This window comes from Columba livia, chromosome 14 (assembly GCF_036013475.1).
Source record: "Columba livia isolate bColLiv1 breed racing homer chromosome 14, bColLiv1.pat.W.v2, whole genome shotgun sequence".
NCBI lineage: Eukaryota > Metazoa > Chordata > Aves > Columbiformes > Columbidae > Columba > Columba livia.
Genome location: NC_088615.1, coordinates 16,740,217 through 16,767,547, shown reverse-complemented (window position 1 = coordinate 16,767,547; position 27,331 = coordinate 16,740,217). Strand labels below are relative to the sequence as shown.

Genomic DNA, 27,331 nt, shown 5'->3' with positions numbered 1-27,331 from the left:
TGCGAGTCCGAGGGGCTTCTGGAGGGACGAGGCTTCTCCGCGCCCCGCTGCTGCCCGACCCGACCCCGACCGGCCCTTTGCTGCTGACACTGAGCCCTTGTTTGGTTTCGAAGCCCCCTCGTTTCCACCCTGACCCCATCCCTGTGCGGCCGCTTTGCTTCCTCTTCCCTCCTTCTGTTCTTACTCAACTGCACTTTTTAAATTCCCCTTTCGGGAAGCCTCCGGTTCCCGCGGGCAGGGACGGGCAGGGGACGGGAGCCCCGTGTCCCACACGGTCCGTTTCCCACTCACGCCCCCGCGGCCGCTCCCGTTGCCAGCGGCCGGGGCAGGCGGGTCCGCGGGCGGGCCGCTGCGGGGCGCTGCCCAGAGGCTCCCGCCTGGCCACGCCCCCCGGGGCGGGATGCGGGCCCGGGGCTTGTGACGCGCTCTCCCCTCAGCGCCGCTCGGCGAGGGGCGGCAGCTCCGCCCCCCCTGATGACGTCACCGTCCGCCGCCGAGTGCGCAGCAGGTGCTGCCGGCGGCGGGAGACGGGCGGTGTCTGAGGTACCGCGGCGGGGGGCGAGAGGGGTGCGGGGCTGGGAGCCCCCACCGGTGTGTGTGGGGGGCTGTGGGAGCGCGGTGTGGGACTGGGAGCCCTCGCGGGTGTGCGTGATGAGCTGTGGGAGCGGCGTGTGGGGCTGGGAGCCCCCACGGGTGTGTGTGTGATGGGGTGTGAGGCTGTAAGAGCGGAGTGTGGGGCCGGGAGCCCCCACGGGTGCGAATGATGGGCTGTGAGGGGCTGTGGGAGCACTGTCAGGGGGTATGGGGCCGGGACCCCCCACAGGTGTGCGGGGGGGGGCTGTGGGAGCAGGGTGGGGCCGGGAGCAGCCGGTGCCCCAGCGTGTGCTGGGGGAGCTGTGAGGGGAATGTGCTGGTCAGGGGTGCTGCCCCGAGGAGGATGAGGAGGAAACACATCTCGGGGTGAAGCGAGGGACCCGTCCCACCTCTAGGCCAAGCTGTGGGGTCCCCGAGGGGTCGGGTCAGGTGGACGCTGTTCTGGAGCGGGACGGTCAGTGAAGCCCCCAGTGAACCTGGGCCGTGGTGCTGCCGACCTGGGGGTGTCTGCCCCTGCCTGCCAGCTCTAATGATGTGTTGTTTTTTGAAAAGTTGCTTTCAAGTCTTTCAAGCTTTTGTGGCAGGGAGTGGGGTGCGGTGGGGTCTTACAGCCCTGCCCTGTGCGCTGGGGAGAACAGGGCTGCTTGGCTGCGGTTGTTTATGCAACATGGGGGGAGAAGAGGAAGGCATCTGTGCTCAGAGCACATGGGCACGGTTAATACTAACACACTTATTTAGTCTAGAGCAAGAGGCATGCTAGTACTCTCTGAGTAAAAATAATAATAATGCTGTATTGTGTGTTTAAAAGCCATTGTGGTTGTCCTGGATTTGTACTTCCTGTTCCTAAAGCTGTTGGAGACCTCATTTGGATAATTAAATGTCATGGTGAAATAGGAGAATAAAGAAAGGGGTGTACTCACCTCCTGTCCTTTGCCCCACAGATCTGACAGCCCCTTCCGATAGCGGCGGGGAGACTGCCCAGTGCATTGCCAAGATCTGTCCTAGTCACCTCAGATTCGTGTTTAGCTCTATCTGAAAGGAAAGGGGGGGGAAAAAAAGTGCTTTTTGCTTTTGATGATTTTACCTTTGCTACAAGACCTGTGTGAGCAGAGGGTTCAACCTGATTGTCTAAATAGGTTAAGACTCGGTAAGGTAGTGAGTGAGTTAAAATGACTATGGAGTAATTGCCCCCTCCTTTGTGCTATGGTGAATACAGTAATGAACTGCAAGGTGTGGGAAGTGCTACTGTGCCAGAAAATAGGTGTTTTTCTTTCAACTGCATCAATTGCTTTAATAAAAAGACTGACTCTTACTAGAAACATTGGGTGATAAGAATGCTATTGCTGTATCAGACTGAGGAGGAGGCAGAAGACGCTGAGACTTGATACCTCTTAGTGATTATATTTCAGTGCTTTTTGGGGACAGTCAGGAGTTAGTGTGCATGTTGGATAATAATCTTCTGCACTACACGGAACAGTGTTTTTACCAAATACTGAAACTTATTCAGCACTAAGTCTGTTACTCTCTGCCCCTTGTTCATGTGCTATAAAGGCCATCTTTGTTAAAATACTGATTTGTCATTCCCCTAACGGTCTGAGAGCAGTAACTGATAATCTGCAGAGGCTGGCGGGTGTCTTCACTGCAGAGAATGAAGAGGAGAAGAGAATGTCCTGTAAACAAGTGGCTCCAACATGAGTGGGGGTCTCTGACATGGGCTGATCAGACCCTGTGAGGTGGTATCCCAGTGTCAGTTAGAGAAAAGGGCTCCAGTGTTTTGCTGCCATGTGTCCTTCCAGGTCCATGTTATATTTAAAACTGGCAGTGGCTTGCTGCTCGGAAAAGCAGAGTAGTTCCTGTAAGCATAAACAGTGATGTTCCTGCTCATAGCGTTGCAGTGGGATGGTGGAGAATTACCTAGAGGGTTGTGTTTCTGGTAAACAGAGGAACTACCTGTTTTCAGGGTAGTTCTGTGCGTGATCAGATTAATATGTTACTCTGGGAGGGCAGAGCAAGCTTGTGTAACTCTGGATTTTCAACAAACAGGTCTGCGTTTCTCCTGTTACCTGTTCACGATCTCTCTGTGGCGTGGCCGTAAGCTTAGCAGAGGGCCGTGAAAACTTGTAGTGAGAGCTGAAGACTTGAATGAGCAGGGCTCAAATGCCTGCCTTCAATATTGATGTTTTCTACTCTCTTGGTTGTGCATTGTCTTTCTCAACTTCCTGTTTCTGAACTGAAACCATATGGCTTAATGACTAGAAAATAGCACTCTGTCATTTTTGGGAATAGGGGAAGAGAGCAAGAAGCCCGAGTCATTCAAGCAGACGGTATTGCTGGGTCTGGCGTCCTGCCGGCTGCAGCCTGGGAGCCACGTAGGCTGCTTGCCCTGGATGGGAGAGGTCGCCTTTCTCCAGACGTAGGGATGAAGTCCTTGGCTTTGCACCCATGCTGCGGGGCAGGCCCGTGCTGTGTCCTAGGGAGCTGGGACCCGGTTATGTGGGCTCACGCCTGTGTGTTAATGATGCCACTACACTGCTTTCTTGGAGAGGAGGTGGCGCTGTGCTTCGGGTTGCAGGGGGCTTCGAGGAATGCACCTACTTGAAAGTGTCTGGTCTATGGTATTCCTTACACCAGGCACCGCCACTGCTAAACAAAAGCTGCTGTTCCTTCCACTTGCATATCAGAAAGATATATTTCTACATTAGCATTATACTGCATTGTTGTGGCTTTATTCGATCTCATGAGCAATTGAGGGCAGTGCCCTGAACTGTCACAGCTTCTCGTCAGGCTCTGACAGGGTAAGGCAAAGGCTTTCTTGACAACTGCTGTCAGAGGTACTTGCTTTTGCCCCATGACAAGGAGCCATTGAAAGATTCTTCCATATGCAAAGTAAAACATCCTGTTACAACTGCATGTAGGATGCAGAAAAGTAGAAGTGAGGAAACATGAGGGAAAAAAAAAAATCTCGTAGTCCATTTTCCAGCCTGTCACAAAAGTGTCAGGGGATCTTAGCTGTAGAAAATGAATGTATTTCTATCTGTGTACGCTGACTTTACTGTGTCTTAGGAGCTGTATGTTTGCCCTTCAGTGTAGTTCCTGCCTGTGATGGTAGAAGATCATCATGCAATCTGGGTAGTATCTTCCACTAAATCCGTCGGTGTATCAGAACTGGGAGGTTATCATGCAAGACTTCTGCTGTTTCATTGCTGGGATGCTGCCAGAACACCATCTGAATAACATATATGAATGTATTAACTGTGCTTATTAATTTTTTTGCCAGTCATACTCTTTGTTTCACATACTCTTCCCAGCTGGACCAACAAAGCTGCTTTCTTCATTATTTGCAGGGTCTAGTTTAACTTGACAATCAGATTTTATCATTGATTTTCGTTTTGGTATTTGATGCACCTAAAACTGTCTTAATACAACCCTTTAAGAACAAAATATATTTATGTATTTCTGGAAGTATGTAATATAGCACATTATGCAAAGACTTGAATGAGAGCAGTGCATGCAAAAGCATTCAAAATCTGAAACCATGGTGTAAGTGCCCATATCTGCAGTGATTTCTGTGTAAAGGGCTTTGTTTTTTGTACATTTTCCCACATTTTCTGTAACTGGGCAGAGTCTCAGCTGGTGTGTCAGCAGTGATTGCCTTGGCTTACAACACTAGAGGGGCTGTACTGGCATTGTAAATGTGAGGCCCTGGTGTTAAATCATATTTTTCTTAAAACTTTGAGTCAGATGTCTGAAAAATTTGAACATTTTTCCCCATAAGACTGCAGTTCACGTAATAACAGTAGCAGAGCACTGGATTTTATTTTTTTCTCACCAACACCTTTATTGTAGGAACTACACAGGCAGCTATTTCAGCTTCGTACTTTAATTCTGCCATGCGGAACATGTAAGTGGACGGCATATTGCAAGCAGGAAAACTAGGCAATAAGTTACGAGTAGTATTTCTCAAGAGGTTTTGTATGTTCATGACAGTTTGCAAGACATTGAAGCCTGTCTGCAGAAGGAAACTCTTGACATTTAAACCTGTGTGGGCATGAGGCTGCGTTGTTAGAGAGTCCTCTGGAAATGGAGCAGCAAGGACAGATCCTGTGACTGCAAAGCTCTACAAAGGATGCAGTGTCTGCGGCAAATACTGTGAACACCATTACAGGCCCTTTAGAGCTGATCAATATGCAGGTTTTTGAAACCAAAATCGCCTGGAAACAGGCCTATCAATCCAAGAAGGCAGGGCAGATGATGAGACTGGAGAGGCTGGACAGTTTGTAGGGACACAAGCGTCGCCTCATACATTGAGTGTGCTCTCTGTTTGCACTTGATGGGCAGACTTTAGGCCTCCAGAGGGCTTGGAGGGTGCTGGGAGGAGGCAACAATTGGCTTAGGGAACTGGGAAGGCCACGTGCTTGGTCATCCAAACCACTGCTGTTTGCCCTGCGGAGCTGCATGATGTGGTGGCTTCAGCTGCTCAGAACAGCAGCCGAGGTTTTTTGTGCAGGAAATGCCTGGAAGCCACTTGAGTGAAGGCAAGGAAGTGCACATCTTCCTAATGACGCTGGAGTATCCCAAAGCCTCAAAGACATTAAGGAAACAGGTTTGAACAAAGCAGCATTTTCTAGCCTTTCCTTTAATAGCTTTTCACTTCTGCCTAGACTTGGGATGTTGGGAAGTAAAACAGTTTTGGGCTGCTTTTGTCAGAATAGGTGGGTGCAGTTCTTGTGCAGTTCTCTTCCAGCTGTTACTCCAGGCTGGTGTTGCTGCCTGGTGAAGCGGGTGGGTAAACCAGGCTGTTCCTGGAAGTGAACCAAGCAAGAGAGGAATCTCTTAACATTTATCCTTAATCTACCTTTCATGCAATCACTAAATGGAGCTTGCAAAGAAGCTGGTAAGAGGGAGACACAGAACCAGTGCCATTTAAAAGCCACTTGTGCTTTTTTTCATTGGGATACTGTTCATTTGAAATGTAATTTAAATTCTAGGCTGGTTGCCAGGGACTGGTTTGTTGATGTTAAATGTACTTTCCATTAGAGTTCTGTATTGGAAAACTGCTTTGTAGTGCTGCAGGCATTGAAAGGGGTGGGTTACATCGGGGCGCCCTGGCTGCCCTTCTCAGGATCCGTGCCTCTCACCATGCCCTCCATCTTCATCTGTGCAAAGGCCAGCTGAATCACTATCTGACGTAACCAAAATGTGATTCCTCCTGACTACAGCAGCATGTGAGGTGCAGTAGCTATCCTGAAAACAAACAGCTTATTGCCTTTAAATTCCTGAAATCTGCTAGTTGGGTTTTTCTGAGGGGAGGAGGTTTTCTAGGTGTTCAGACTGCTGATCTGCTTTGTTTTGTTGTGGGCTTTCTTTAATTTATTATCCTCTATTTATTTTCAGAGGGCTATTTCTTACATTGTTCGCTATGCAACAGAGGGAGTTTAACCCTGTTTCAGTACCCAGACTAGATTGTCATCTCCCTCCAAATACACAACTTGTTATTTAATTCAGTCATTTGCATAGGCGATTGTATTTGAAGAATCTTACTTGCAGGCAACTGTCTGTAGGGACTGGTATTTCTTTGCAGGTGGATTAGCAGCTGTGAACACCTACTGTGTAAAAAATGCAGATGGTTCTTCTAGGCAGACCTTTTTCAATTTTGCCAAGATAACAAGGTGTCATCAGTACCAACAGGTAGAGTGGATTCATACTGGTATTCAGTCATTCTGAAGGCCAAAATTATGCTGGCTTCAGAAGAGATGCTTGGGAGCCCCAGCCTTGTAAGTGGCTTTTTGGAGGAGAGAAAAGGGTAAAACTGGGTCTTCTTAGCAGACTGTGAAGGCTTCTTGTTTGGGAACCCCTTGTGCTAACAGAAGAGCTTTCCTTCCATCATGCTCTCCCTTGTTTTCTTGATTTTTGGTTGTTTTCCTGCATCATGTTATCTTCTGACCAAATGTCCTACCTGTTCAGGCCCTCATGCTGAGCTGCAGGGCTGCTCTTGCAAAGTGAGGTAATGGTCAGATACCTACATGAGGCTACCGATTTCTGTTTTCCTTGATTAGGGGAAAAATAATCCTTCCCATTGATTCTTAAACATAGATGGGCTAAATGTAGCTCTTGCTTGATTCATAATCCACCATATGCTGGTCTGTAAAAAGGGGTAAATAGGTGGCAGCTGTTGAATTATGAGATTTGAGTGGGCAAGGACATGACACCTGCTCGCTGCCTCTCAGACAAAGAGTAAAACCGAAGGCACAGCAATGGGTGGCAAGAATGACTGAGGAACAGGACAAGCTTTGTAGAAGCAGAGACTTCTGAGCTCAGGGGAGATGCCTGGAGAAGAAAAAGATAGTAAATTAATGAGTGTGCTGGAAGAGGAGAGTCAGGAGCAGTGAGCGCTAGTTCTGTAACAGCTGCACTGGTATGCTGATCTGGTAGGGGCAGTAAGTTTAAAGCAATCAGGAAGAAGTAGGTATTTTCAAAGCTTAATAATAAAATTGGTTTCTCTGAAGTGTGGTGGTTGCCAAAATATACAGGTTTTAAAAACCCTCTATATATATATATAGTGTATACGAAGCATCATAAGTCTATATAGATTGTGTATACAAAGCATCACAGTTATGTACTTGGACCTTTTTCTAAGCCTTAGTCAAAGACAGGCTACCAATGTAGAGGAACTTACATTCTCATGTAGGATTGTGGTTCCTATATATTGATATCTCTGTATGTGTCTATATATACACACATATAGGGTCATATGTATGCTCTATATGATATATTGTGTGTGTACTCATACTTCAGTGATTTATTTTTTTGCCGACTTTCTGGGAGACATTTCAGCCTTTTGGGGTAAGATAAGCTGCTTGTTTAAGAATAAAACCCCTTGCTGTGGTAGTTGAAATGATGTTTGCTCAGCAGTGTGGAACAGGAGTTCAAAGATAGCTTAATGATATATTAACTAACTTACCTCTTAGCAAAAGTACTAATGGGATGGAGGGGAAGGAACAGAAACATGTTTTTTCATTCTCTTCAGGTGGACTAGTAATTTCTCTGTTGTTAACCAGCAACAGATAGGGCAAATGCTTAGTGACAATCAAGGAAATCTCTTTGTTTGCTGGATTTAGTGCTAAATGAAATTTCGTATCAGGTAAGACTGTGCAGTGCTGTACTGGCACTTCCTGATGGACCTGCAGTGCTGTGAAGAACAAAGGGCTTTACTGATGCATTGGCTTCTGGTCCCTTTAAATCCCTAAAATTCTGTGATTCTTTGTTTGGAGTTTTGTCTTATTGTGAAACCCACAGACATGAGCCCTGATGCAAACTCATAGGAGTTGGTCTTGGTTGCAGCTCACATGGAATTACTGGTTGAGGTGAGAACCCACAGCAAATCTTAATAATATGTTTGACTAGGAGCTCAAGTATGTCTCTGAAAAGTATCTGCTTAATGATTCAAGGCTCTGTCTTGCAAACAGATACCCAGGTGAGTAAGTAGGGCTAGAGAGCGTGTAAAATCATGTATGAGAATGAGGAAAATCTAAATATTGTCACACAGTTCAAAAAGGGCAAGTAGGGGAGGGTGGAAGCGGGGAGACAAGGAAAAATTCTTCCTGAGAATGTAAGTGGGGACAAAGACCACTGCAAGAAGGCTGACCTTCACAGCTGAGGCGGAGCTGGGGGGGAGTGGACAGAAGTTGAACCTAGGACCTCTGGAGCACCCGATTTCCACAACCACCTTGTGGGTTTGCTGAGTGCTTTGGTAAATTCCTCAGGAGTTTTCTCATTCATCACAGATAAATCTTCGATACAGTTGCTGCTGAAGCTGTTCTTGCTGGCCGCTCTCCTTCATGCCTAATCTCAGTTGTGTTACTTTACCCTCAACTTTGAGGGGAAAAAAAAAGCTTTTCCCTGGTGAAATATGCCCTTGTTAATCTCATTCTTCATCTTTTTTGCTGTTCTGTTGTTCTTCTGAGGTCTCTGTCCAGGCACCTGTCTAGCTTTTAGTGGTCTCTCTGCAGTTTTCTCCTTGCATTAGCGGTTAGAAGTTCAGTTACTAGCTCCACTCCAAACCTGCCTCTACTTCAAAAACTGTTTTGACATGGCTAACGTGGAGTTGTTAATCGAAGAGCCCTGGTATTTCCCTCTTGTTCTCTGTACCACCATTTCCCTATTTGCTCAAGCCATTGCCAGACTTGGATTTTTAACTTGTGTCCACTTTCTCAGACTTTTCTGCAGAGCTGCTAATGTGCAGTTTTCTTTACTCATCCCCAACAGCTGCTGGTTTTAGCCAGACTCTCACATTGCACACGCTTTCAGTGGTTTCCAAGCTTGACCAGGTACAGCCTTCACAGCTGATACCCATCTCAGACCTTCTGCAGAGATTGTTTTCTACATATGTGGTTCCAGTGGCCATTGTACCAGCTCTCCCAGGGCTTTTGACCCATGCTGAGCACTTGTACAGAAACCAGGCAGTGTCGGAACAGTGGGCAGGGAACCAAAGGGAACAGGGAAGGGAGCAAATGGCCAGCCCTGATGACGGAGGATGGGCACAAGTCCCCATGGCACAGGAGTGGTGTGAGCTCTGAGTTCAAGTTACTCACTGCCTGAATTTGAGTTCACAGCCGACTGAAGCATTGCAATGTCTTTTAAGCCTTGCTACAGAACTAAAATGAATGTAGATATGTGGATTTATGTGTATGAAGGGACAGACAGGAAGACTGGACTTAACTGATCTCCACTGGAAAGGATGGGGCCAAGCTGACTGTCCTCTTAGGTAGGACAGCTTTAGAAAACCGAAGTAACAAATGTGACCCTTTGCTGGAGCTTGGCAATGATGATGCAGCTGAGTCCTGGGGGTTCTTAAGAAAAGATTTATGAACAAAAAACGTATTCTGTGGTTTGCTGGCTTTGAATGCCTTGTGTGTGTGTATATATATACACATATACATGTATCTAGGATGCCAGCTTACAGCCTAGGACACACCTGGAGGGGCTAAGACGGGGGAGGTGGGCACAGGGGCTGGCTCCTGCCCAAGGAGCAGGCAGTGGGCTGGGGCTCTTTGGCCTGGAATGGGGGCTCCCACATGCCTCCTCCTTGGTCTGGGGAATCCCCAAACTGAGGAGGGTGACTGCCGATCCCTCCGTCCCGCAGTCACCCTGCTGGGTCAGGGGCCGGTGTTTTACAAGGCCACAGCAGAGCTGGCGATCCTTCGTGCTTAACTGCTGGAGAGAGTCCAGCACAGAGCCATGAAGATGCTGAAGGGAGTGGAGCATCTCCCGTGTGAGGAAAGGCTGAGGGAGCTGGGGCTCTGGAGCTGGACAAGAGGAGACTGAGGGGGGACTCATTCATGTTTACAGATATATAAAGGGTGAGTGTCAGGAGGATGGAGCCAGGCTCTTCTGGTGACAACCAGTGATAGGACAAGGGGCAATGGGTTCAAACTGGAACACAGGAGGTTCCACTTAAAGATGAGAAGAAACTTGTTTGGGGTGAGGGTGCAGAGCCTGGCCCAGGCTGCCCAGGGGGTTGTGGAGTCTCCTTTTCTGCAGACATTCCAACCCGCCTGGACACCTTCCTGTGTAACCTCATCTGGGTGTTCCTGCTCCATGGGGGGATTGCACTGCATGAGCTTTCCAGGGCCCTTCCAACCCCTGACATCCTGTGATTCTGTGATACTGTGATTGTGTGGGAGTGGGTGCTACTGCTGTGCACCAGCTTGAGGAGGCTGAGCAAATGCAGGGAGCTCAGGGGGGTCTGCTGGTTGCCTGGGCCCTGTCTGGTTTGGGCACCAAATGGTTACCCTGATACCTGCAATGGTGTGTAGGTATGCATGCACTTACTCTGGCCCTGTTCTTTCCTGGGAACTTGCTTTTGGCTGCTATTTTGGGGTGATTTTCTGGGTTAGATGAACATTAGTGACCCATTATGTCCTAATTCTCTAGTTTGTTGCATTGAAGTGAGTTCTAGGGCTTGCTGCCTGCCTTTCACTGGCGCTCTGGAGGGAGAAATTCCTTGCTGCAGACTTGGTAGAGGAATTGCAATGCAGAAGGGTGGTTAAAGAGCCTCAAGTTAAATGTGTGTTGTGCTTGTCCATTTTAAAATGAGCAGTTAAGTGGTCTGCCTGGCCTGGCAATGGGGAAAAAAAATTCCTCTAATCCCTGGCCTTTGTTAAACAGTTAAAAGTTCTTGTCAAAGACATTAAGAAATATTGTTTGAAAGGTAACAGCACTGCCTTAACAGTTAACTGGAGCTGTGCCTGGCTTGCACAGCAAGAGGAGCATTCAAATGAATTCAGGTGAATGACAGCTGCAGGCTGGCGAGGCCTGGGAAGAGACAGCCTGCCAAGGCTGAAGGGCTTCTTGGTGTCATCGTGAGAGGGACATCAGCCCTGTCCCCTTGGAGCCATTTCAGGTTGGCAGTGCCCTCCTGGGCTCGCTGTGTGATCAGTCAGGCTGTTAGTGCGAGAGTGAGACAGTTCTGCGCATGGGGGAGAGCCCCGTGGTGCCCGGACAGCAGCGAGCATTGTGCTAGCGACGTTTGGGCAGGACTGTTGGGTAAATAAGTAGAGAGCCTAGGGACCGACAGTCCCCTTCCTTGGGGAGGGACACTCCGCACTCTCTGAGGTGATGAAATAGCAAGCTGTAAACAAACAAAGCTCACTTCAACTCTGTTGGGGACTGCAGCAGCTAAACATAGTCCCAGGGGCTTGGCTCACTTGGCTTCTGCCTGGCAGATGGCTGCTCTGGGCTTGCTGTAGAGTTGAAAAGGTGCAATTCTTTAATCTGCGTCACACCAGAGCCCAGTCGAGATGTGCTAATCCTCCCCTCTGGACTCAAAATGTGCACAGTACTGAGCATCCAGGTCAGTCAAGCCTGGCTGCTCACCCTAACACCATCCAAGGAGGTTCCTGCTCGTCAGCCTCTCTTGCTCTGTGCTGGCAGCAGCAAGCTTCACTGGGGGCAAATTATGCTCCTGGTATTTCTCCCTGAAGCCAATGGCATGTGGGAGGAGGCGTGCAGCAAAGAGGGAATGGTCACCCTTCTGCACCCTGTGATGGTAAGAGATAGCAGAGTACACCTATTTCAGTTGGGATGGTTCCTGAACACATGGCGTTGACACTTCTCAAACAGGGAGACACTTCAGAAACCTAGTGTAAGAAATGGTTTACTAAGTCATGCTTCTTAAAGGTTAATTAAAGTTGTGTTGTTGTGGCAGTCTTGTCTTTTGATGGCTGTGCCATGAGTAATACATTAGATGGGGTTCATGAACATCAACTCTGTGAGGTGTCTTTAATGTTGCTTTTTGAATGAGACCGAGCCCAAGGTCCTGATTGCTTGTGGCTGCTAAATGATTCAGTTGCATATTACTGGAAGAATATGCCATGTGCTGGGATACAGTGTCATTAGCAAATTATTCATGTACTGTCTTGCTCCAGAGTGCTGGTCTAGATGCTTGTAACAGCAGAAGTGTAATGGACATTTGCGTTTGCTCTTTTTCCTGTCAAGGCTATCAAACATGTCTGGAACAGTCTTGCATTTCTACATGTTTTTCTTTTTTAGTATTGACAGAAACACAAAGTAATCACTTCTAAATATCTCTAAAAAGCAATTTAATCGTGAGTGAAAGTAGAGGATTTTGCTTTACAGTTCCAAGACTGTTAAATGTCTTGGGGTGAGTAGCTGATGCATGACTGGAAAGCAGCAAGTTGCTCAAAAGAAATCACTTCAGCTTAGTCTCTGTCCCTGTGATAGGGTTAAAAATAAACTCAGGTATTCGAGGTCTATTTCTCATGCTTAATGCAGGGTCCTCCCAAGAGCACTCTGAAATGGGAATCACGTGGTTGTGGATGAAGCAGACAAAAGCAAACCAGTTCTTCTGTTTGTTTTCCTTTTGCAGGACAGATTCTGCATCCCACATGAACTACGAAAATCCTCCACCTTACCCCGGCCCAGGCCCAACCGCCCCTTACCCGCCCTATGCCCAGCAGCCGGGTGGTGCTCCCGGCCCATACCCCGGCTATCCGCCCGGACCCGCCGGGCCGTACCCGCCACCGCCAGGCCAGCCGGGTTATCAAGGTTATCCCCAGTATGGATGGCAAAATGCACCTCCGCCTCCAGGACCAGTGTATGCAGATGGGCCGAAAAACACAGGTATGCCTAGCGGCCACGGTGCGACGGAAATGTGACCCTTTCTGGCTTGCAAATCGCATGATTACCTTGAAGTAACGTGGTTACTGGTGTCTGGCCCTAATGGGACTGTGGGAGGTGGAGACTTGTTTGAAGTGGCGATGCTATTTATAGACTGTTTTCCTGCTTTATTTTGCTGTTGTATCTCTAACAGTTCGCTGGCTGTTTGAAGATACTGCTGAACATCCTTACTGCTGGTTCCTCAAGGGAATCCTACACTGAGGTTGTTATACAAGCTTTTTGCTGGCTTTAGATTTGCCACAACTCTCATTCTGTCTGTCGTTTGGTTAATAAGTTCCAACTGAAGGTTGCACAGTTAAAGCTTGTAATATCCAAGTGTACAGTTCCTACCAATTAATGTGCTTCAGTTTTCTTGAGCCCATCAATATCTGTCCAAGTGATCTAGTAGTGGCATTGGAATAATCCCTGGGCTTTTGTTTGCAGCTGTTATCGTTATGTGGGAAAACACAGATTTCTGGGGAAGGGAAGGAGGACGGTGTAACTTAGCTTGGCAGCCAGCTGGTCCATCTGTCCTGCATCCCCTCAATATGGTGTGCCGGTTTACTCTGGCACCCATAGCTCTCATGTGGCTTGCTGCAGTGCATGGTGCAGGCTCAGATTGTCAGATGAGGGCTGAGAAGATAATTAAGGGACCAGAGCATCTTTATATGAGAAGCTGAGAGAGGTGGGACTCTTCAGCCTGGAGAAGAGAATGCTCAGGAAGGCCTATCCATGTGTATAAAGACCTGATGGGAGGGAAGGGAAGAGAGGGAGCTGGACTCTTCTCGGTAGTGTCCAGTCACAGGACAAGAGGCAATGAGCACAAACTGAAATGCAGGGTGTTCCTTTTGAACACGAGAAGACACTTTTCTGCTGTGAGGGTGAACAAACGCTGGCACAGGTTACCCAGAAAGGTTGAGGAGTCTCTGTGGAGATGCTCAGAACCTGCCTGGACAGTGGTCCTCAGCAGCCTGCTCTACCTGGCCCTGCTTGAGCAGGGGGGGTTGACTAGATGATCTCCAGAGGTCCCTTTCCAACCTCAACAACTCTGGGGTTTGGGCAGGGTTGGGTGTGGTCCCTGTCTTCCCCATTGGAAAGAGGAGGATTTAGCTTGGGGTTTTTTAACTCTTTGTCTTGCTGGTAAGGACACGTGCCTAGAGACCAAGTTTATTCTTGTCAATGTTTCACAGGCTTTGGTTGGAAAAATCTCTGCTTGAACATCATGGGGGTGTACTTGCCCCCTCACCATCAGCATGCTGTCATGCCATCTCACATACCTTCTTTCAGGCTTCTTCAGTGATAAAGATACTCATCCAGAAACCATCGTCACCTCTCTTCATCTGTTGCAGTGAACATCACAAGCTCTTGAGAAGAGTCTTAAGTACCTACAGCTGTTCCAGCTGCCTTGGGGTGGTGGAGGATGTGGCTGGAGCTGCCAAAGGGGCTGTTCTGTGGGAGGGAGTGTGGGGAGCACTTCTGTAGAGGAGCTGCCTGGCCACTATGCTTTAGGTGGTAGCTGCTCTCAGGAAGGAAGCTCGGGGTTTGCATGTGCTGGGTCTGTGTGGCCTGGTCACAGACAGGCTAACCTGGGGTGGAAGGAAATGAGACTAACATGTATCTCAAACCAAAACCTAATGCTTTACAGTTGTGCAAGGCTCTAGCACTTCAGGTACCACCGCTGTAAAGAGCAGCTGATAAAGTGGGTATCAATGCTGACATCACTTGAAAAATTGTCATGACTCAGACAGTTCCCCCAAGGCCTTTGCCCCCATGCGAAGCTCTCTTTGGCCCTTATCAGCAAGCTCGTTTTCCACATACTGTTGTTGCCATGGCTTGGGACAAGGTGCGCTTGTGCCTGGGGCCTGCTCAGAACTGAGGTCTGTGTGCATTTGCTGTATTTTGAGATAACTGCCTGCTGTGCTCCTCTTCTGCCTCGTTGTTATTCTGCCTCAGCAACATGCTATGACAATGGTCTTTCCAAAGCCCTCATGTTTTGGGAAGCTGGAAATTGCGAAGTTCCCAGCAAGAGTTTTTCGCTGTGGTAAATCCAAAGGAGATGTGACGTGAGGGGTGGACAGGCTGAACTGTGGAGACGGCATTTTCAGGAACTGTTGTTTTTTTTTCCAGTATTCTTTACTGAAATGGTGGACTACTGGACCAGGGTATATAAAAGCATCCCTGGATTTATAGCTGATGTAAGATGTCAGGAATATTCTGGTGTGGTTCTGGGCAGAGGACCCAAATATAAGCAGTGAATAATTAGTGTGAGTGGATAAGAACCTGAACAAGTGCAAGTTGTGAGTTCAGCTTTCTCTGTGAAAGAGTGAAAACCTCAAGGGTCTGCCTTGGAGAAGGCGGCAGCAGCGTGGTGATGCTTCCCACTGCTACCACCACAGGGGCTCGGACCTGTAATCAGGGTTTTCTCTGGGAAATGCACATAGTTGGGGTGGCTAACAGGCATTTTGCAGTACTAGGGGGGGAAAAAAATGTCTAGTCTCCCATGTAGAACGTCTTTGGTTAGTGCAAGTGTCACTTTGCTGCTATAGCCGCAGAAAGGGATGTGTCAGGAGAAGCTGAGAGGAGAGTGGGTCTGCTGCTTTGGACAGTCTGGCTTTGAGCCAGATCTGCTGCCTTGGAGGCCTAAAGGATCTCGTGTCAGACTGGATCAGGGAACCGATGACACTGAATGTCCTCTGCTCAGGTCAGGTCTCTGCTCACACACTTGTGCACGAGCACAAAGGAACAGGCTGGGAAATGGGAGAGGATGAGTAGTTTGAGCGTCTTTCACTGAGAGCGCAGGCTTACGCTTCAGACGGCATGGTTTTGTTGTTAAACCTGAGCTAACCCAGCTGCAGTTTGACAGAAGCAGTGCCCTAACCTGCCCACCAAAGATCTTCTGGTAAGTCCTGTCTTTGAACTGCCTTTCGCCAGGTGCGCTTTCTGGACACACCTTGGGAGCCTCCACTTTGCATTGCTTTTGCTGAAGTGGATGTGATGGGCAAAAACCTTCATTTAATGCATGTAAAGTGAAGTCAGGGTTATAACTTTGTGTTGGTCTGCAAAAGCTTTTCGTTTTTCTTGATTCTCCCTCTGTTAAACATCCTTTTTGCCCCTTGCTCCTTTTTGGCTGGTCTGTCAAACTGGAACCTGATTTTTGCCCTGTGACACTTTAACAGAAGCCTGAGAAGAGTGTTCAATGAGGCTTTGTTTAATGATCACCTCCAGGAGTGTCTAATATAGAACAGATGTCCATATAAAAGCTAATATTTAAAAAATCTGTTATACCAATGCTATATATGTTAGTGTGGTTGAACCTCTAATATAAAAAATGGAAGTCTCGATTTAATCAAGTCATTACAGCCTGCTTAGCTGGTCTGGCATGATTTAAGCTGGCTTGTCAGTTCTTGTGGTGTTTCCAAGCAGTTATCTGGGAAGAGATGCTCTGTGCATGCATTCAGAGGGGATGTTTTGCTCTCCTGGATGACTTTGCATAATCTAACGAATTAAGGTGCTCCATGTAATGCATTAGTACTTCTGAACAAATGTGTGTCTGCATCGAAAACCAGGGAATTTGCTATACTTCAAATGTTATGCTTTAAGTCATTTTAGTGTGTAGGCAAACTGCAAAGTGGGCTCTCCTGGTGCAGATTATAGCCTCTGTGGTAATGTGTGGAAGTAATTATGCATCATGTTTTGGTCTTGAGTGGATCACACAGATGGAAATAATAACTGTTGAGCTGTCAAAATCTGATGGCGAAGGAGCGTTTAATGGTGATGATGTTTGTTAATCTAACAATTTGTGGCCCGTCTGGAGCAGTAATGGACATAGCCTGTCCAGTTGGCCCTTGGAGAAAAAAATTCCTCATATGGCTTGCTGTCTGTATTAAAAAGGAAGCTGCATTAGCCGTGATGATGGTCTGAATTGCACAAATAAGCGTGTGGTTTGAGTTAAGACTTAGTGGTGATGATTTTGGTTTTTTGATAACTGGGTTTTGGGCTTGCACAGGCCACCAGTAGCAAAATCTCCAAGGCAACAATGCTTTTTGCATCTTGCGAGGGCTAATAACTGCCTTGGCTGTTGTTCGTTAGAAGTAACAACCTGACCTTTACCTTCAAAGCTGATAATTTATTTGCTGAGCCTGAGAGATGTTATCCTTGAGGGTATCTGATTCAGCCTCCTAGCGCTGTGAACTGTCTTGTGCTGATTTCTGTCTGCATCTTCCCTTCTGTATAAACCGAGGTCTTTGTGTCTGTCCACGTGAAGTCTGTCCAGATGTGAGTTCCTGGAAAACTGTAGATCTGCTGTTTGGCATCACTCAATGCTTTGGGTAACTAGAGGGAACTCGCCTGCACCAGAACAAAGCTGGGACCTTCTTGAGCTGCAGGGGCTTCCTTAGGAGGAAGAAAGTATCACAATCCAGAAAATATCTCATTTCCCCACTGGTATTGTCATTATGGAATAATTCAGTATCAACTGATATAAAGAAACCACTGTATCTGCTGACTGGTCAGCAGGTACTTCCTTGTCTATGTAAATTAGATTTGAAATGCAATGCTGTTGACAACGTGTGCTTTATAAAGAAGAGGAATGAGCCAAAGTGCAAAGTGACATAGTAATTTTGAAAGCGCTAGCTGGTGTTAGTAGTTTACCCAGCTTCGTTTCTCCCTCCCCCCACCCGCTGTTGATATATAACAGTGTAATGGATGAGGCTGTTCTGTGCCGTGCCATAGGGAGCCAGGCCCTGTCAGCAGCCTTCTTTCCAACAAGGCAAACAAAGCTCAGTATTGCGTTTGACCTATTGTATGCACGGGGTGGAAATCTTACTTCTGGAGTTGATTACTTGTAGCAAAGCCAGCTGTGATAAGAGTGATAGTCACAGTGATGCTACCTGCCTCCTAATGTTTACCCAGCTGCAAGAATAAACAGGTCACCTGGACACCATCCCTGCCTTTTGCCAGAGAGGTGGATTTTTCGTCTTTATAGGTTTCAGTGTGGAAAGGAGGGGAGCCCAGTCACTCTGGTTCGGCCCTCTGGTGCCTTTCAGTTGTTACCCCTTCGCTTCTCAAACCACATTGAGCTGAGCCATCCCCAGCAGAAGCTGACTTGAAGGGCAGCATGTAGCAACTCCAGCAGAAGTTCTTTCTGTATATTGACCCTTTCCAAGCAGTCTGTCAGAGCATTTAGTTTAACTGTTACTGTACCTTCAGGACTTGCAATTCCAGACAGCTGGTGTCCTGCCAAAAAAAACACCTCACTTGGCAGTTGTTTCTTACCTGCTTCTCATCCTCTAGTGTGCATTAAAACCTGGTGTTCTCTCTCCCCCAAGATCGCTGTATCATACCTCCCTCTGTTGCTGGCAAGCAGTGCTGTCCTGCAGCTCAGCTCTGACCTCACCAGCACTGCTTTTCACCCCTGAGGAGAAGATCATCTGAGAATCTTTGATGCAAAGAGAAGGGCTTTCAAATTCAGGTGCTGTACTTGAAAACGGTGCTTCAGACAAACTGGCCGAAGGAGGCTCAGGTTGGCTCCGTTGTGGATGGAACTAAATGAGGCTGCTGTTCTGAGCAGCCCTTGTTGGTGGGGCACCCAGCCTGGGTGAGAAGCGAATTGTGTGAAGCCTTTTTCCAGCACTGCAAGTCCTGCACAGATTGTGGTACCTGCAGCAACTGCTCAAGGAGAGTCTTGCTACCCTGAGTGACTTTGACATGTTCCCTTTGCTTTAAAACTGGACTTTGTCCCTCCTGTCTGTCACCCAGAACACTCTCCTGCAGAAGACCCTTGTAAACCTGAGCTTGTGCTGTGTAAATCCATCTGAGCCAGGTCTTGTTTAAATCTAGGACTGATGCTGATTTTCAGTGAAAACACTGACTCAAGCTGAGGAACATCTCGTTCTTAGCCCTGGAGTTGAGGTGGTGGAAAATGCCTCCTTGCTTGAACAGGAAATTAAGATTTCACTGATTAAAAAAAGTTACAGGAAGATCTCACATTCTGTAGCTTTGGGAGATGTCTCTGCATGTGTTGCAGTCTAGAAGAAAGCTGAGGAGTCTGAAGTGCTGAATCGCTCCACTTTTGAGCTGTGGGGAAACAGGTTTCTTATGCAACGTACACTTTCTAACCTGTGCGATGGGGTTTATAGTGCTTTGGAGAGCTGGCCGATGCCTGCTGACATCCTGCTGAGACTCAAGACTTACTACATAAGGAATGCTTTTCTGCTGTAAGGAGTGACTGCAGCCCTGCTTTTTAGAGATGTTGAATCCTTCCTGGCACATCTATTCTCCTTAAATGCTGATTAGAATTACTTCCATTATCTTAAAGATCTATGAATCCTATCCCTGTGTGCTCGGGCGAAGAAACTCGCCTCTTTCCCAGCCCTGAGCTCAAGTGCAATGATTTTTTTCTGCGGGGTCGATGATCAGACATAACCTGTGCATGGCGCATGTGCAGTGTGTGAGAGGGGAACAGCTTTACCCTTGTGTGAAATGTGGCCGGTGCGGCATTGGGTTTGGAAAGCGCTCACTTGGCACACCTGCATGGTCATTTCCCCTAAATGTGCTGCCTGTTCAGTTCCCTGAAACCTGAAGCAGCTCTCTAGGGTGATCATAAGAGCTTCTCAGACTTGCGGGAACTGAAAGGCAGGAATGTTCCTAACCTGCTGGCTGTAGTCTCACAGGCGTGGACGAGGGCGGGTCGGACACCGCAGTGGGGACTTGTAGATCAGTCGCTTGTGCTTGAGCCCAGGCTGAGCTCTGGGCTGGGTGGCAGAGGGGGTTTGCAGGTGAAACCACCCATACTTGCTGCCTTGATACTTGATTTTTGCTCGCTTGGCTGTGGCAGTAGAGTTGTTGGTGTTTGGAGCTAGGAATTGTGAAGTTTGCTCTGGGCATTTTGCAGCTTTGGAATATTATTTTTTGCTTGGAAGAAAGCTGTTGCATGTTCCTCTGGCTCTGACTGATATCTGTTTCAGGAGTGTGCTCAGGTATTTCCTGAAATCTGAACGTGCTGTCGGTAGAGACTGTGCGTACAGTGAAAGCTTCTGGGCAGGAAGGGGCTGCGGAATGTGACGTGACAGGCGTGAAGCTGTTAAGCATGAGCGAATATCCCCAGAGAGGAGAGAAAATAAGTAAATGCCTTTCTTGCCAAGGGAACTTGACCTCATCTGTGCCCAGGCTCACCCTGGAGGTCTTCGGGCAAGGGGGGAGGTATGAAAGGTTTAGCTGAAGTCCTGCGGTCCCTGATCCTGCAGTGTCTTCTGCTGCACTTGCTGCCCACGTGGGATTTCCTGCAGGACACAGGGCTGGGAGGTCAGGGCTGGGTGTGCAGACCTAGAGCGCTCACCCCGAAGAGTGGCTCGGAAATACTCGATTTCTAACTGCTGTCGCCTCTGTGTCCCTTGGCTGCCACTAGTGCCCTTGTGCTGACTTTCCCTTCTCTGGTCTCCATCCTGCATGGAAAGACTTTCAAACGACTGGGGTAAGGATGTTTAGAAGGTAGAACCAGATGCACAGAGGGGCTTGGCTTAGCAATCTGCTGCAGGCAGCACTTAATGTCGTAAGAATTTATTATTAAAATGGCGTTGTGCGGCTTTAAGCAAGACTTCTTGCGTGCTGACTGGACAGGTAGAAACAGAACTCTTGGTGCAGAAGTGGCTCGTGTTAAACCACTTTATTCACACGTTGGAAAAGACTTTTTGGTTCCTTCTCTGCTGTGCTTCCTTCCACACAAGACTGTGGTATTAACACATACTTCTGCTCTCAACAGTTGTTACTATGGCAAACAGCCATTCAGATACCATCCAAGTTCTGCAATCCTTGTAAACCCAGGAAAGCACTGTGATAAGGAGCACTGCAGTCTAAGGTCACAGTTTTATTTTATACCAATCTGGGGGAAAAGTACTGCTCATGCCTTTCCCTCCTGGAGCTAATGATTAACGTATTAATTAGGCATGAGAAGAAACAAAATGTGTATGCTTAAGATAAAGCAGACGGTACATAAAATAACAAGGTATTGTAGTATTTGTTTTAAAAACAAAGTGGGAGTTATTTGCACTGGATTGTACAGGCTGGTACTGTGTGATTACAGGGAGTGCTACCGTTTTTGGGGCAAGCGTGATTCATTGTGATCTGCGCTCTTTTAAGGTTGGTTAGAAGGCGGGAGGTCCTTCTCAGCTTTCACCCTCTCCCATCCTGTTTGACAAAAAACAATGGAAGCGTCAAAACTTGAGCTTAAAACTGAGCGCTGTCTAGTGCCTTTGAGAGAAATCACCCTTGTTTCTCTCATTGGGCCACCAGTCCCAAAGTGCTAATGGGCAAGGACCCTGGCGTGCCATGGGACACCTTGGGAGCGCCTGACCTTGGGCAAAAGAGGGGCACAGAGCAGCTAATGAAGCCTCCTCCACAGCAAATTGGGTGGGTTTAGCGTGGAGGCATTCAGACTTGTGACAAGAAACCTATGAAACCAGCATGTCCTTTAATGGACAGATTTTGGGTCGGGGTTTTGTTGGCAAAGCTATTCCAGTAGCAAACCTGATCTCTGTTGGTGGAACGCTGCTGGTTGAAGTGGGCTGGGAAGGTGCTGGGTGGCTTGGATCAGTAAAACACTGTCTCACACTGTGCTGTTTACAGGGGATCCTCTGCTTTTAATGTAGCACTAATGCATAGGCTGAGAAGAGTAAATAAAGGTGCTACTGCACACTCTTGATTTCCTTGAGTACTTCTGTAGCTGTGTTTGTGTCAGTGCTTTGAAGCTGATGATCACCTGCACAGTGTCCAGAATGAGAGGATGGGTGTAGGATGAGCTGGTAATCGTTTATCTGCCTTCCTTTGAACCGCTTTTAACCCTTTGGTAGCTGTAGGAGTGTGGTTGACCCACCTTCACCCGTTTTGCTCTTACCCTCTGCTTTATAGGCCCTGCACCCAACTGGTTGATGAGAAAAGCTTTTTAGCATTAATGCTTGTGGGTGTGTTAAGTTTCTCTGGCCATTTGGTGACAGCAACAGAGCTGCAGCTTCTGAAGTGTTGATGAATCTTCGCAGAAAGCAGTCATTAAACTCAAGCTGTAAGAGAGAGGTGGTTGTGTTTTGTTTACTGTTGCCCAGATGCCCACAAAGTCTGAAAACTTCAGTGGCGACTGTATTTCCTCCCAAACCGCAGCAGATCCCACGAGAGATCTGCTCTGCCGTCTCTGGGACAGGAGCTCTGCAGTGGAAGGCAGCGGCTTCTCAAGGTCTTTCAAAAGGTCTTATTTGGGGTTTTCCCTGAAGTTGAAAGGCGAATGGGTTTGGTAAAGTACTGTACCCCCCTGCGCGAGGAATAACACAGCTCTTTTGCGGAGGGTTTCTGCAGAAAGGCACTTGTGCCACAGTGTGCTGCTGGTTTAAATGACTTCCAGCTTTCAGCAGGAGAGAGCGAAGGGTTGTGGTCTCTTTCCAGCGCTGTTTCTAACAGAAAGGCACAGCCCGAAACCCATGGGGAGCTCCGGAAGGGCTTTGATGTGGCTGCCGTCCCTTCTTCTGTCGCAGTCGTGCCCGGAGCTGCCAGTGGGTGGTTGTGCCTGCATCGGCCAGTTGGGTGCAGACCTTTCTGGAACTCGCCATGGGTTTCGGGTGGTGCCACGAGGCAGCCGAGCAGCTGTGCAGTGGAAGTGCTGGTCTCCGCTGCGCAGCCCCGCTTGGAAAAGCTGTTTTAATATTTCAGCAAGTGTTTCATAACAGCACTTCGAACACGCTTTGCCACTATGTCCTCGGCACTTGGCTGTAGTTTAAAACTTCTAATGGATTAATCATAAATACTTCAGGCAAACTTTTCTTGTATGCCTGCAGTCATGGACAGCTTACTATAAACTGCAGCATCCATTTGAACTTCGCTTTGTGGTGGGGAAGGTTATACAGACTCATCCTCCAGCAGAGTACACAGGTAGACTCAGTTTCACTGGCTTCTTTGGAAGTTGCCAGCTAACCAGCAAAATCCTTTTCTGGTTTGTGTGCTACAATGGAGGACTTGTTAGTGTATCATTTGACAGCTCCTGTCTTCAGGATGCTCAAACATTGCTCCTTGGGAGCTTAGCGCTGAGCTACCAGAAAGCAAAGTGGCTTTAACTCTCGCCGGAAAGGCAGCGGTGTGACCTGTTCCCCAGATGGTGCCTCGGCTGCGGATACAGACACGGCCGCGCTCAACCAGGGTGGAGATGGGCCTGGTGTGAGGTGCTGTCCCTTAGTGCCTGGAGCAGAGGGGACCAGCTGGTCTCAGTCCATCTCAGCTGCTCCAGCTGAGGGTACATGAGACACCCCAAAGCAGTGTAACCTTATGCTGTCTGCCAGGTTTGGGAGCGTCAGATGCTGCAGAGCTTTTTCTGGGGCAGGGAGGGGTGTCAGGTTCCCTTGGGCTTCACGCAGTCTGAAGCTGCAAGGACTTTGCTCTGGAGCAGGTTGTGTGGTATCTGTTTTTGCTGGTGTTTTCCAGAGGTCAGAGTCATGCTGCTCCCTCCAAACCACCAGGAGCCAGTGCTTTCCTAAACACCGTCCCAGCCCCCTTCTGCTGTGCAGACCTGTATGTCTCAGAGCACTGTGACCCTCAGTTTTGGGCATGGCGATGCTCTGGCAGCAGCATCCAGCTCTCCGTGACTTCAAAGCAGAACAGCTTGAACAGCACCTGGCAGCTGGTTAGAAACCAGAGCTGCCTCAACTGCATGTCATTGATTATACAGGATTCTTGAAGCATTTAGTATGCGTTTTGCCTTTGTTCATTATAACAGGACCTTTTCAAAGGAAACAGGGGCACCAATGAGCGAGCTCCTTGTCCAGAGCTTCTGGATCTGCCAGGGAAAAAAGCCCGAAGGTTTTTTCCCAGCCTGAAACACCAGCATTTCCTTCTGTCCTTGCAAGCTGAACTTGTTCTGTGCAGCTCTGCCCTGCTGCTCTTCCTTCCTGGGTTTGCACAAAGGTGTTGCGTGGCTCCAGGGCTCGCTTCTCATATCAGCTCAGGGTGTTAAACCAGACCAAAGGGCACTTCTGTTTGTGGCAGGGGAGAATGACCATGAGCCAGCACTGGGCCCTTGTGGCCAGGAGGCCAATGGTACCTGGGGTGGGTTAGAAGGGGGTGGTCAGTAGGTCAGAGAGGTTCTCCTGCCCCTCTGCTCTGCCCTGGGGAGACCACACCTGGAATATTGTGTCCAGTTGTGGCCCCTCAGTTCCAGCAGGACAGGAAACTGCTGGAGAGAGTCCAGCGCAGCCACCAAGATGCTGAAGGGAGTGGAGCATCTCCCGTGTGAGGAAAGGCTGAGGGAGCTGGGGCTCTGGAGCTGGACAAGAGGAGACTGAGGGGGGACTCATTCCTGGGGATCAATATGGAAAGGGGGAGTGTCAGGAGGATGGAGCCAGGCTCTTCTGGTGACAACCAGTGACAGGACAAGGGGCAATGGGTGCAAACTGGAACACAGGAGGTTCCACTTAAATTTGAGAAGAAACTTGTTCCCGGTGAGGGTGCAGAGCCTGGCCCAGGCTGCCCAGGGAGGTTGTGGAGTCTCCTTCTCTGCAGACATTCCAACCCGCCTGGACACCTTCCTGTGTAACCTCATCTGGGTGTTCCTGCTCCATGGGGGGATTGCACTGGATGAGCTTTCCAGGGCCCTTCCAACCCCTTCCATGATTCTGTGATTGCTGCTCGGCCACGGAGGGCAAATGGATCAAACATCAGGGTGTCCAGCTGCTCTCGGCAGCGCTGGTCAGTGAAGGAAAGCCAAGCAGGGGCACAGGCGGGGTCAGGGTGCTGGGCTCACAAGTCATGGACCTTGTGCTGTGCTCCTTACTTGTGTGGCAGGGCTGCTGGAAGTCCCAAGGAATGCAAGATAGACACCGAGCTGGAGCAAGGACTGGTCCCTGCCCTGACTTCCAAGGAGAGGAGGCAGTTATGTGCATGATGGGGCTGGAGCAGCCCCAGGGAACAGCCAGTAATGCAAACAAGCTGGCTTAGCGGTGCCAGTCGAAGCAGACAGCAAGCAGACAAGCTGCAGATGCACTTGTAGCTATGGAAGCTGGGATGTCCCAGAAAACTCTGCCTGAGGTGCATGTCCGGTCTCTTCTGCCAGGCCAAGCCAAGCAGGCATGTTCTTGTCATCTTCACTGTGCTAAAACTGCATTTTTTGTTTGAACATGGAAGTGACCCAACAAGTGCTCGTTTTCGAAGTCAGCCTGCTGCTGGTCCCAGAGTGCTCTAGACACGGGCACCGTGTTCCGTGGCCTCAGCCGCGGAGGCTGTGAGAGAGGGAGGCTCTGAAGGTGACGGATGCGTCCCAGCTCTGCCCCAGCCGCCTCCCCCTTGTCCTCCTCACGGTGGGTTTACAATCGGGCAGGTCAGTCAGCCAGAGCTGGTCCTGCCGTTTCTCTGGGGCCTGCGAGCTCTCCCTGCCGCTGGTGCAACAGCACCCTCTGCCCAGTGCCCAAAATGCAGAGGGAGCGTTGTCCAGCCTCCAGGGGCAGCAGGGACACTGCTCTGCCTCTGACCTCAGCTGTTCTGGGGCTTGTCTGCACCACCTCGCCATGGCCATTCGCACACAGTTGCCGAGTCTGACGTGGGTCCTTACCTCCTTGTCCTGCGGTAGGGGGCAAGGCTCTGCAGCAGGGTCACCGCAGAACGCTGCTGAGCACATCGGCAAAGCTGGAGGTGCTTCTGTGAGAACGTATTTGAGAAAAGGCAGAAAATGCCAGAGAGAGGAGGGGACAAGAGTGAGAAACAGTAGAAGGTTGGAGGAGGAGATGCTCCAGTATTCACTGCAGCCTGTGGAGGACTATGGTGCAGGTGGATCTTTCCAGAAGGACCTGTGACATCTCTCCTGGTCACACAGCCCATCATCTCTCCTGTCGCACAGCTCACCGGTCCCACTCACACAGCCCATCTCTGCTGCTGGAGAGTAGAGGAGCTGCTGTTCCCCCTGTGCTGCAAAGGGGAGGAGAGGGAGGAGGCAGGAGGGAAGGTGCTGTTTTAGTGTGCTATCTGAATCTATTTTAATCAGTGATAAATTATTGTAATTTTCCCCAAGTTGAGCTTGTTTTGCCCATGATGGTGAGAAATCTCCCTGTCTTTACCTGACCCACAAGTTTTCTCAGCCTGTTTTCCCATCTCGCACTGCTGAGGAGTGACAGCAAGTTGTGAGTTTGGCCTGTAGCCATGTCTGACCCACCACCCTCCTTGCACGTGCTCCCTCCAGCACCCCAGGTGCCCCAGGACCCTTCCCGTCTGCGGGGGGCTGCAGGGGTGGGAGCGGGCAGTGCGTCCTCATGGGGTGCTGCTGTGCTGGGGAAACTGTGGCCCGAGTGGCTGCCACAGCCAGCACAGCACCTCAGCACCCCCCTCCTGCCCACGCACCAGCTTCTCTCCAGCAAGCACGGGTGTCCTGGGTTAACCCCAGCTGCCAGCTAAGCACCACACAGCTGCTCGCTCCCTCCCTGCCCAGTGGGATCGGGGAGAGAACCAGAAGAGTAAAAGAAAACTCATGGGTTGAGATAAAGAGAGTTTAATAAGTGAAGCGAACGAAGGGATTCATTCATCGCTTCCCATCTGCAGGCAGGTGTTCAGCTGTCTTCAGGAAAGCAGGGCTCCTTCACGGGTAACCGTTACTTGAGAAGACAAGCACCATCGCTCTGAACGCTTTCCCTGTCTTTCTTCTTCCCCTGGCTTTATGTACTGAGGATGTGCGGAATATCCCTTTGGGTCAGCTGTGCCCCCCCCCACTTCTTGTGCACTAAACCTTCCCTGTGTTACCAACGTGGTTTCCAGCACAAGTCCCATGCCGGCTGCTAGGAAGCAAATTAACTCCACCCCAGCACAGCGGGGCAACCGCAAGTGAGCGCTGGGTGCAGCGGGGCACCGCGGCCCTGCCGGCGATGGCCGTGCCGGCGATGGCCGTGCCGGCGGTGGCTGTGCCGGGGCAGCAGACGTGCTTGGCTGCTGTGGGTGTCGCTGCGCTGCACGCGGACTGACCGAGCTCTCCTGTTCCCGCAGTGTATGTCGTGGAGGAGCGGCGGAGGGACGACACGGGCGAGAGCGCCTGCCTGACGGCGTGCTGGACTGCGCTCTGCTGCTGCTGCCTGTGGGACATGCTGACCTGACTCTGCTGCAGCCGCCCCCGGCCCTCTCGCAGGGTGCTCCGCAGGCTCCCCACTCCTGTCCTGACTTCTTTCTGTTACTGTAATCAATGCTCTGCTTTGCACAGCCAAGAGTTCCCATCTGTCCGTCCTAGCGCCTTGTTGGGGTGGGGGTGCGCTCCTTTATTTTAGTAAAGGAAAAAAAAATCCCTTTTTAACATTTCTAAGACTTTTGTTGTAACTTTGAAGAATGTGCTAATGGTATATTTCAGCCAAAGGCATTCTGATGAAATGTATATTTATCAGTTGAAATTTTCCTAGTCCTAGAAATGAAGACGTACGCAATAATTAAAGCCAACAGTTGATTTTCTTCACTATGTCCCGGCTGTTTGAATAAATCTGTCCCGTAGAGGGTACGCTTCCCCCATTGCCGTCTGTTCTCAGCCTCCCACGGGCACTGACTCTGCAGCAGCAATGACGGA

At 49.3% G+C, this 27,331-nt stretch overlaps 1 protein-coding gene across 2 annotated transcripts; it reads left to right on the top strand.

Annotated features, from left to right (window-relative positions):
- The first annotated feature begins 384 nt into the window (after window positions 1-384).
- CYSTM1 (cysteine rich transmembrane module containing 1) lies at window positions 385-27,226 on the top strand. 2 transcript variants are annotated; one of them, XM_065030209.1, is made up of 3 exons: window positions 385-543; window positions 12,482-12,735; window positions 26,767-27,226. In XM_065030209.1, exons 2-3 carry the CDS (start codon window positions 12,501-12,503, stop codon window positions 26,871-26,873), a joined length of 342 nt encoding a protein of 113 aa, XP_064886281.1. In that variant the 5' UTR covers window positions 385-543; window positions 12,482-12,500; the 3' UTR covers window positions 26,874-27,226. The 2 variants fall into 2 exon arrangements, with proteins under 2 accessions (XP_064886281.1, XP_005503605.3); XM_005503548.4 differs by lacking the exon at window positions 385-543 and having other exon boundaries at window positions 12,478-12,735.
- The last annotated feature ends 105 nt before the right edge of the window (window positions 27,227-27,331 follow it).